We start from the raw sequence: 10,887 nt of genomic DNA, 5'->3' as shown, positions 1-10,887 counted from the left end.
ATGCGGCTTGGCGATGGCGGGAAGAGCAAGACGAGAGCACCAAAGTGTTAAGAACGCGTTTTGGTGCATGCGGAACTCGGGCACACAGCGCTGCTGACCCGCGGCGCGCAATAAATGTTCGTGATCCAGAAAAAAAGAAATGTCAAAATTAATGACGGTCATAAAAAGCTTTCTTCTTGTGGAGGGCTCACTCTACCACTTCTCACTTTCTTCTCAAACGTCACTCTCACTCGAGGCCATGTTGCGAGCATGGACGATCCATCACAGCAGTCACAGGATGGCGCGCTGCCGTTCTCCGACGTGACGGATCTGCTCGCTGCGGCTGCAGGTGCAGAAACACAGCAGGCGCTTGTGGCCCGCATCTTTGTCCCTGCTCCTTCAGTTTCAGCCTTTTCCGGCTCAGTCGACCAGTTCGCCCGACTATCGACCCTGAGCTCCCAACTCAACAGCTTCGTTCAGCAGCACACCAGACGCAGCGACTATCTCGACGGCCAAGATTACATCTGGCATAGGGAACCGCCTTCCATATCGGTTGTCTGCCCGCCATCGTCCTCCCGTCCATCTACCACGACGAACCCGACGCAGCTGTCGCCGCATATCCTCTTCCATCTGCGCACAGGAGGCGAGTGCATTGAGGACGAATGGTTCGCGACGCATCTTCTTGTTCGAGCATCCACGCACTTTTCAGCGCAGCATCTTTGCATCAGTGTGGAGGACGAAGACGGCCAATTCCTTCTCATCGAAGCTGCCGACTACCTCCCGGAATGGGTCGCTCCTGAAGCAGTCACCAATCGAGTATGGATCTACGATGGTCATCTGCATCTTATACCACCGCATTACAAGGCTGATGAAGGGCCTTCTCTGCCAGCATCTCAAGCTGTCGAGCTTGTGACCGATCAACTGATCCCGACTCGTGCCTCAGACGACGTCGAAGCAGCTGCCTTTGCACGAGCTTTCGAGTTCCCATCTGCCGCCAAACTGCACCATCATCGTACGCTCGCTTATCTGCCTCGCCGTATCGCTAGGGTGCTGGCGGCTGAGCCACAGCTCATCTCCAACTGCGTCACTTCGATTCAATCTCGAGACGTCGTCAGCTCCCGCTCCGGATCTAGGCTCGTGCGCTTTCCACCGCCATCAAAACGTCCAGACACGTCTGCAGACAATGACTTCTACGTTGGCCTCTACTCAGTACGCATGACACGTCACCTCTACGCACAACTACTCCATGACCGCTTCTTCCCACCACGGCAGCTGGGTCCACCTTGGCAAGCGGCAGTTGAGAGCTATCGGCTCCGTCTTCACGGCCAATCCTCCACCGCATCTACACAGACTGGGATCGAAGATGAGGCACAAGTGCAGGTAGGACTACGAGACGGTCGCTGGCACGATTTGGGAGCCAAGATCTGGTGTGGAATGGAAATGTCATACTCCGAATCGCTCGCTCGTCGAAAGCGAACAGCGGCGCGCTCCATGGCTGGATCGGAATCGACCTTGCCGGCCCAAGTGCGCGAAACTTTGATACAGTCTCTGGAAAAGCTCGGCTACTTTCAGGGGGAGATCGAGGGAAGCGCGAAATGGAAGCAGCTAGAAGCGGAAGCCATCGATCAGTACGTCCGGGGAAAAACAGGTGCACAGATTAGCAGCGATGCAGGCGACGAGGGTGCGCTGCTCTGCGATGCGGTCGATCGTATACTTCAGCAATCCAGCACCGAAGCACCGTCTTCGACGACACTGCTTCCGACTGCAGCCCCCGAAGAGCTGCAAATAGCAGAGGATGACGATTCGTGGCTGCAACTCAACCCTGACGACATCGAGTCCATACTGCAAGGAAAAGCAGGCTCGTCCAACGATGGCTCACGTGCCATCGACGAGCATGATGCATTTCAACGACTGGACCAGTTCAGCAGCAAGATGGAAGACTTTATCAAGACCAAATCCGACGTCAGGGGTGCTGTCTTTGAAGACGAGCTCGAAGCTGAAGATATGCAGGTCGACGACGAGGATCTGCTGTTCGAGGATCTCGATGAGGATGAGCAGGAAGAGAGAGTGAAACGAGAGGTGCAGCACAGGATGCAGACGGAGGGGGAAGAGGAGAAGAGAAAGTTGGTTGAACGTCTGATTCCACGCATGTCGGAGCAGGAGTGGACGCGCCGACCGCAATCTACCTCTCAGTCCGAGGTCGATGTTCAGGCGGGAGGTGGAGGCGATTTCCTCTCATCCATCGATCGGATCGCCTCCGAGAGACTTGCCGCACAGGTTCAATCGTCCGATCTGCAAAGCAGAGAGATAGCCATGCGCGAAGACAACCACCTCTCTGCCGCCAACACGGAGCTTCGTCGTCGCCTGACATCGCAGTACATGCGCGAGACATCCACCCTCCTCTCCTCCCAAGGCCATAATCAGTTCGACGGTGCTTCCGACTCGGACGACGAGGAGCTCGAGCAAGAGACTTCGCCCGAGGTTCGACGACAGCGTGCGCGAGACTACGATATCGAACCGGACGAGGTTGTGGCAGCAGATGCGAAAGGGGCCGCAGAAGTGGGGTGGGACGAGGTAGGTGAACCTGCCGAAATGGGTGACGAGTCGGAGGTGGGGAATCTGTTGGAGTTTGCTAGGATCAGTCTCGGATTGACGAAGGAGCAGTACTGGGAGATCTTGGAGGAGAGGCAGAGCAAAGGCAAGTACGTTCCTCCTATACAGCCGGTACAGAAGGAGAGTCAGTCGAAGAGCAAGGCTACGTCCGAGTCGAAACTAGATACATTCGAAAGCGTCATGGCTGCCATGGAGACGCAACTGCATCAATTGCGATCATCCAAACAGCCGCCTACCCCCACATCATCCACTCATCCGACACCGACCGCATCCCAAGGTCCTCCCCAAGATCAAGAAGACGCGGAACTCCTCGCGCACTTGCTCAAGTCGAACTCCGAGCTCCCCTCCTCCCTCCAATCCCACCTCGACCCAGACTCTGCAGACGCCATCCAAGCCGAGCAGCTCGAATCGTTCCTGCGCTCGTTCCAGGCTCAATCAACAACCAGCGGTGCAGGGTCCGGATCGGGTCCAGTGGATGTCCTCATGCGTCGATTTGGTCTAGGCAGTCTGCCTGCTGATCAGGATTCAATGTCCCGAAACCCCACAACCTGAGCTTCATCTTGTTCACACACATCGGAATAGGGGTTGGAAGCTGGAACATGACAATTCAAGCATTTAGCCAAAGAGCGAAGCCTTCAATGTGTCCTTCCTGTACGGTCCCGGAGTCTTGACGTCTTCCTCCGAATCGCCATTGAAACCCTGAGGCAGCGACAGCTGCATCCGCGTCCCAAACTCATCGGCGTCCCAGCTCGTATCGCCTGTTGAGCCGGGTAGCCTCGCGATGGCTTCCTTCTTGGGCGATTGGAGGATCGAGTCTTCCCTGCGTGGAATGATGATCCTGCTCGACTTTGGCATTCCGCCGCCGACGTCGAAACCACCGCCGTCGAAAGTCGGAGAGGCTATTTTGAGCGGGAGGTATTCGTCCGATGCATGGTCTGCCAACAGGATGTTCTTCGATCTGTCGCCTTGCGTAGGCAACAGTGCAGCTGCGGCTTTCAGCATTGCATCGATCCGATCAAGCATTCCATCCGGAAGCAGAGGTACGGGGGACCAGTATCCGCCCGCTGCAAACCCTTGACCCGAAGGAAACAGGCTACTCGCTCGACTGACGTTGCTCGCATCCGTGTGCGACGACGTCTCGCTCGCCATCTCTTCATCTTGCGCGACCAAGTCCCCCATGACCAAACCAGCGGTATCATCACCCTCATCCTCGGAACGATGATTTCGGAGAGAAGAACTAGAAGCGATGGAAGAACGACGCGAACTTGCTGCAGAGCCAGGGTTGCTCGATTCAGAATCGCCATTGACGCTTCGCACCGACGGCGTGCCCGTGCCGGTAAAGTGTCCCCTTCCAAATCCGAACGCATCGCCGGGGGTAACGATGAGCGCATTGCGTCGAGAAGGCAAAGCGAAAGGCAGCATCTCTCGGCTGTTCAACAGACCGTCTTCCTTGGCCGGCGAAGGCGGAACACTTCCGGCCGCAGACCCTGTGTCGTCGTGCAAGCCCAGCGGAGGGCCCGAAGCAGTCCACGGTGGAACGTAATCCGTCATACCTTTGCCCGGTGCAAAGAGTCCATCGATCATGGCCTGAGCCGAACGTGCGGTTGCCTCTGCCACTGTGAGCAGTCCGTCATCGTGTGTGCTCGTGAGCTTGGCCGTACCGTTGCTGTTGATGCTGGCGTCGGCTTGACCATCGATCGCATCCGCCGGAGCCAAATCCTCCCCCTCTCCGTCGCTGTCATCCTCCTCCACGTCCAGCGACTCCTGATCGAGCGAGAGCGTCTGTGGCACATCTGTCGTGTAATCCTCCTGTTTCGCCGTACCCGATCTCTGATGATGCGAAGTCTGCTTCTTCACCTTCTTCTTCCTCTGCTGTACCGCCCTCGCCTCCTCCTTAGCCTGTCTGATCTGATCGTCCTGCCTCCTCTTCCAATCCAGTATCAACTGATCCAAATACTGCAGACACTCTTCGCTCATCCTCGTCTCTCCCACTTCGTATCGATAGTCCTTGACAACCCTCTTCATCTGAACCGGTGTCAGCGCCTTCAACCCTTGCATAGTCGCGATCAGGCCGTCGAACTCTTGCAACGAGCTCTGGCACTGCAACCAAGATATCAGCTGAAGCAGCGGCGAGAGATGAGCATGTACGATGCCGAGTGGAAGTGCGTTGGAACGTGCCCAGTCCTCGAGCGCGCTGACGTTCATTCGGATCTGAATGGCGCGAGATCGGCACACGTAGCGCTTGCGGGAGATGACGCGGTTGAACAGCTCGCAGCCGACCCAGAAGAAGACCTGCGATAGAGCCTGGATGATGATGGCTGGATTGATCTCGTAGAACTGCAGCACTTGAAGTGTCGACGAAAGCAGCGAGGTGATGGTTCGTGGTGAGGGTGCATTGAGCAGGTCGGTCGCAGAGGCGTTGTAAGAGACCTCGCGTATGGCGCGGAAAGAGTCGCCGAGAGCTCCTTTGCGCGGAGAGCCTTCGCCGCCTCCGCCGGCGCCCGCAGTGCGGAATCCGGAATGGCCGATGGTCGCCGGACCAAATGGATTGGATGGACGACCGTTTCCAATGGAAGGCGAAGACGACAGCCGCGTCGATTCTGGTGTGTTTGTTCCGGGATTGCTCGGTGAAGGAACGTCTTCCCTTCGACCAGAACCAAAGAGCTGACTGAGCGAAGCCTTGCTGGGACTCGAAGACATGCCTTGCCCCAGCGAGCCCCCCTGACTGATCCCCTTGACACTACCCGCCAAAGTCTTCATGAATTTCCATTCGCCTTCGAAGCGAACCTCATCGAATCCAGGAATAGCTTCGTGATCCAACATGGCCGCATCCAGCACCTTGTCTATCCTCCTTTCTGCGTCTCTGATGATGAAAACAAAGATCTCGTTCAGCAGATCGGCTAACAAGCTACGATACTCTTTGACGGAGCTCGACTTGCGAAGTGTACGATCCTTGTCCATGTAGTAGTAGAGTAAGCAGCAGTTGGAGAGCCAAAAAGCGAGGTAGGTCATGTCGGTGGGGTGCGAATAGATGGAACCTTCGATGCGGTCGATAGCGCCAAGGAAAAGCTCCTCGAGCAGGTCTTCGTCTTGCAGGAAGCAGGCATATCGGGCACAGAGGAAGAGGACGTTGGCGGGTGCGGCGCGCGAGGTCCAGGGAGCACGGACGGGCTTGATGTTGGTGATGAGCATGCCAAGCAACGGCTCTATATCGTTGGAACCAAATACGAGCATCTGGTCGTTGCGGACCCTTTTCCAATCGAATTCGACCGAAAGAAGGTCGGCGCCAACTTCAGCAGCTCCACAGCCAGAAGCAAGATCGGAATGCACCGTCTTTGCTGCTCCTCTCCTTCTGCGACGTGCAAAGGTGGCAGAGGGCCCTGCACGTTCGTCGGCATGCGGGCTGAAGGGAACCTCGGTCCCGCTCGGCTCTCCTATGAGTGCGTAGAGATCTAGTTCGAGAAGCGTGGCAATGTCGGCGAGAGCGCTCTTGCGGGTATCGCTGAGCTCCTTCTGTCGATTCTTTTGCTCTGCAAGGTGTGCACGCTCGTAGCGTCCGACGAGCCTGCGCTGGGTGAGTTGCGAGCCGGTTCTCGAATGGCCAGGCCTGAAGGCCTTTGTCGGAGACGCCGAGGTCGAAGGCCGAGATGACCGCGTTGGGCTGGCAGAGTTGCTTTGTCGGTCGCTATCTGCCAGCGAAGGCGATTGTTGGCGGTCGGGCGAGTTGTCGAGGAAGAGACTGTTGAGGCGCTGTGCAGCCGACTGCTGGACCGAGACGTACCGCTGATGTTCGTAGATGAGGTCTGCGATGGCTTGCTGCTCGGTAGGAGCCGACTTGGACGAGGACGCCGTAACAGCCTGCTCTGCACCGGCGGGCGTGGAGAATGCGGCCTCGGGAGCAGCTGAGAGGATGAAGTCCTCGCATGTAGTGCCCTTGGTGCTCTTTGCGTCAACATTTGCGCCACGGCTGAGCAAGAAGCTGGCAAGAGGCAAGTTGGAGCTGTTGATGGCCCACATGAGAGGGGTCCAGCCGCAAGCGTCGCGTTCGTCGATCTCCGCTCCGTTGATGACGAGCATGGTGACGGCATCGATATGGCCAGCGCAGGTGGCTAGCACAACGGGACCCGTACCTTCTTCGTCGCGAATCTGATCGAAGTCGATCTTGGACCTCCCGTTGGAGCCCGGGGTAGCATGGGAAATGATTTGGCGCGCTTCTGCTCGGGAATCGAGCAGCCAAGAGAGCATGTCGGTGTCTCCATTGCTAGCAGCACGGAGCAGAGCGCGACTGAGCTTGGCGCGTTTGAGAGGTGGTTCGACGGAAGAGGAGCGAACGATGCGTCTGAGGATATCGAGAGAGGGACAAAGCTCTAAGATGGGATCCTGCACTACGCTGAGATCCAAGTCGGCGGCAGCGGAGGCACCACTGCCGTTGGGCTGGTTCAGCTCGACATGGAGAGGTGGACTCGCTGGCGGCACCGAGCTGGGTGCGTGCACCGGCGCATCGTTGGCAGCGGACATGGTAAACGTAAATGATGATCGGAACAGCGCGAGGCTTCGTCTATCGAGGTTAAAACATGTTGTGAGCGGTGCGACGTGATGGCCAAGTTCCAAGGTCTGTACGTCAGAAGCACCCGGTGCAGGCACGCGAATGAAACGATGGCCGAGGCGAGATGAAGTGGAACCAAAAAGGCTATGAGCGGCTCAGCTTGCAGGATGAGTCGTAGGAAAGATCGTGTTAATGACGGGAGGAAGGAGGCAACAGGTGTGCATGGGTGAGTGATGTGATGTGTTGTTCTCGCCATCGGTTCTGTGCGAGGTTGCTGCAGCTTCTGCAGCTGCTGCAATCCACCCAGATTTGTGGTCGCGTTGACTTGTCTAGTGTGTTGGTCTCGACAATTTCGCTCACTGTTAGGCTTTGCTCGCGGCAGAGAGAGCCACCCGATCGCCGATGTGAGAGTCTTCAAACTCGACACGTATCATCGATTCGCTTTTTCAGCCCGAAGCGAGAGAGAGGGGAAAAATGTTACTAGGCTGGTCTTAGCGTGGTGTTGCCAGCCTCTCGCTGCCTTCCTCTCTTCCACCAAGGGTCTGGAGGCGACGGATGGTGAGGATGGCGCTCCGTCCTGTCCCTCTACGCCACGTCTTCTTCTTGAACCGTGGACGGAAGTCAAAGGCCCTCAGAACCGATTCGTCATTCATGGCGATGGCTGACTATTTGAGTGTGCCTCGTCTTTGTCCATAGACGATGGTCACAATTGTGTTCAGCCACATTCCTTCCCTTCTCAGTCACCACTCATTGCATTCGATGCGTATCGTCCATAGTCGACGAGTCATCACTACCTTCTCGTAGCTTAGTTGATGCGAGGTATTCCTGTTGCTCAGTCTGGACTACCAATTGATCTTGACAACCTCTCAGTGTGAAGTCTCGATATAGCGGATGGCAACGGCATTCGACGTTAATTAGTGACCTGGATGCTTTGCACCAGAACCTTGGCCTGCGCAGTGTGCAGTGTCATGCAGGACTGGCAATCATATCAACCCTTTGTGTGGCCCAACTTGATCAGGCCAAGAACGAAACCGAGCGTCGACCTTTTTGATGTCAGTGGAGAGGATGGAATTGAAATTCAAAAAAGAAAAAAAAAGGTGAGCGGTTTGGGGGGCTCTTAGGGTGCCTTGCGTCTGCGTCTGCGTCTCGTCAAGTGTTGGTCTCGTGTGGGGCGTTCGGCTTGCTGCGATCCAAGTCGCGCTGGAATGCCAGCCAAGCCGAACGACGTGCAATTTCGGGGTTGCTCGCCTCGGCAGGCTCTGCACCAACTCTGCGTCTCGTGGCAGACACTGTCTCGCCGCCGCCGCTGTGCTTCTGCTGACGATCCATCTCACCACCATCATTATCACCACCACACTCCTCTCCATCACCACTCGACTCTTTCTCCTCTCGCATCCTACTTCCCGACTTTGACCCACTAGAGCTGCAAAATTCCCACGCCGCGCTCCGTCGGCCCCACAGTCCAGCCTTGCTTCATCTCACACGGTCATCGCCGTCCACCTTCATTAGTACAGAATCGGTCCCGGAGTTCCGTCATCTCTCCACATTGGCTGGTCCAACGTGTGATTGCTACAGACAACCGCGCGCCATCGACTCCATCGCTCCGATCGCCTTTCTTTTCAGACTTTCCGACCCGCTGAATCCTCTATCGCCATCCGCTCCCCCAAACACAAAGCACCGTGCCGGCCATGGGCTTGAAATCGCAAAACACAATCTCGAGCCGTCAAAGGTCGTATGCGTATCCGCCACCAGCAAGAGGCATCAGCAGACTCTGGGCGTGGATCCCCGACTCGTGGGCGTGTCGCCTGTTCCTTCTCATCACGTTGGCAGAAGCATCCATCGACATTGCCATCGAGAGCGTCTTGTTTGCACGATACCAATTTCACCGCAAGACACACGCATCGCCGGACGATGACTCCAAGTCCAGAGCACTCCCAGTGTTTGTGATCGTGTTTTCGCTCGCACACATCTACCAGTTCCTGCTCGCCGTCGACGCCGTGATCAACAGGAACACGATTCTCGTTATCGGCGCCATTCTCTTCAACGCGTGCTTCTTGGTCTACTCGCTCATCCAGATCTCCGAAATTCGTTCGGTGCTGGGCGATGGTGTAGCACAAGGTTCGTCGCAGACAGTGCCCGTTCAGGTACTGACGGGTGCCATCCCCATCGTCATCGCCATCGCCGAGATCTCGTTCATCGTGCTCGGATGGAAGCTGTGGAAGGAGTTCGGCTGGCAAATCTACAAGAAGATCGGCGCCGACAGGAGCCTCAAACGCGGCTATCTCCACTACCAGATCTACGTGGCGCTGCTCAAATTCGACTTCTTCATCTTCATCGCATACTGCATCCAGCTGGTTCTGGTGGTCAAGCAGATTGGCTCAGCAGAGCGATGGATCACCATCATCTCGGCTCCGTTCTCGCTGCTCATCCTCGTGTTTGCATGGTACTCGGTGCGCAAAGAGCTCAAGTGGGGCATGCTCACGTTCCTGGTCGGATTGACGGGAGCGATGGTCTACTTTGTCTATAAGCTGTTCCGCATCTGGCAGCTCAAGGACACGCTGTACAAAGAGGTGTACAAGAGCTTGACCGTCTTCTCGACGCTCTCGATGCTGCTGCTCCTCATCACGGCGGTCATGACCATCCAGTGCATGCTCAACTTTGACCGCGGCTTGAAGAACGCCATCTCGAGGCCGAGGAAGGAGCGTGCAGCAGCAGCCGCAGCCGCCGACAATGGCTACATTGTCGGGTACGACGGCAAAGCGTTGACACATGTAGGCGATGGAAGCACCAGCGTGCTACATTTGCAGCCACGATTGAGCTTGGATTGAGCTGTCGTCGTTGCTGGCTGTCACGTTGTCATGGGTTGTGCGCTGTTGTATTTTTGTATCGTTTGTCCCCGCACACTCTCTTTGTGGTTCTTCTTGTCGAACAATGCCATTCGCTGCAGCTCGAACCGATCCTGCGTGCTTTCGTTCGGAGAAGTGAACAGAGACTTTGAATAGGTTGCCATGGCGGCTGAGCAGAGGCCAGGCGTTTCATCACATCACATCAAAGTATACTTGTATGATACTGTAGGTCAATTCATCCGGACGTGGACCATCAGAAGAATTCGACCCAAGAGTAGGAGAAAAGCGGTTCGGAGAGACGGCAGTGTTGACAACTCGCGTTGTCACCGAATTGGCACTTAAATCTCAAAAGAAGGGGTCCAGAAAGGTTTACCCTGGTGTGACAGCCGACACCAGAGCAAGCGCGTGGTGCCACTTGCGGAAAAAGAAAAGGACGGAGAGGAAGGGAGCGTGTGTGTGCGCTTCGGCCACCTGACTCTTGGATCCATCATGCACCGCGACCTTGATTTTTGGTGGAATTGCACCTTGAAGCTTTCTGGACTCCATTGTTGTGCCACCTTGCCAAACGAGCATCGACCCACCATCAACCTTCTTTCGAGCATAACACCCTCAGCATCGTCAATCACACAACGCACCTCCGACGACAATCGGTCAATATCGCCGCGGCGCATTTCCGCTAGAGACACTGATCTTGCAATCCACATCGCGACCATTGGTACTCTGTACCTGTCCGACGCGCCAACACATCATCCATATGATACTCTGAGCTGGATCTGGTTGCCGAGCGAGCTTGCTTGCGACCGTACACGGCGTAGCGCGTTCCGACCAGCTTTCGGCTTGGCACGGCTGCCAAGGTCGTGAGTTTCGTCAACACCTTGCACGCCGACTCGACACCTTTGGGAT

At 56.2% G+C, this 10,887-nt stretch overlaps 3 protein-coding genes across 3 annotated transcripts; 2 read left to right on the top strand and 1 right to left on the bottom strand.

The window, feature by feature from the left end:
* Window positions 1-114: 114 nt before the first annotated feature.
* Window positions 115-3,144, top strand: PHSY_003115 (hypothetical protein; the record flags this gene model as incomplete). The annotated part of the gene is made up of 1 exon (XM_012333736.1): window positions 115-3,144. The coding sequence occupies one exon, from the start codon at window positions 115-117 to the stop codon at window positions 3,142-3,144; it is 3,030 nt and encodes a 1,009-aa protein (XP_012189126.1).
* Window positions 3,145-3,207: 63 nt separating this feature from the next.
* Window positions 3,208-7,110, bottom strand: PHSY_003114 (hypothetical protein; the record flags this gene model as incomplete). Its single annotated transcript, XM_012333735.1, has 1 exon — window positions 3,208-7,110. One exon carries the CDS (start codon window positions 7,108-7,110, stop codon window positions 3,208-3,210), a length of 3,903 nt encoding a protein of 1,300 aa, XP_012189125.1.
* A 1,716-nt stretch (window positions 7,111-8,826) lies between these two features.
* PHSY_003113 (hypothetical protein) lies at window positions 8,827-10,845 on the top strand (the record flags this gene model as incomplete). Its single annotated transcript, XM_012333734.1, has 2 exons — window positions 8,827-9,909; window positions 10,381-10,845. 2 exons carry the CDS (start codon window positions 8,827-8,829, stop codon window positions 10,843-10,845), a joined length of 1,548 nt encoding a protein of 515 aa, XP_012189124.1.
* Between the last annotated feature and the right edge of the window lie 42 nt (window positions 10,846-10,887).

The sequence above is a fragment of the Pseudozyma hubeiensis genome (assembly GCF_000403515.1).
Source record: "Pseudozyma hubeiensis SY62 DNA, scaffold: PHS32, whole genome shotgun sequence".
NCBI classification, from domain to species: Eukaryota; Fungi; Basidiomycota; class Ustilaginomycetes; order Ustilaginales; family Ustilaginaceae; genus Pseudozyma; species Pseudozyma hubeiensis.
This window is presented reverse-complemented; position numbering and strand designations above follow the sequence as displayed.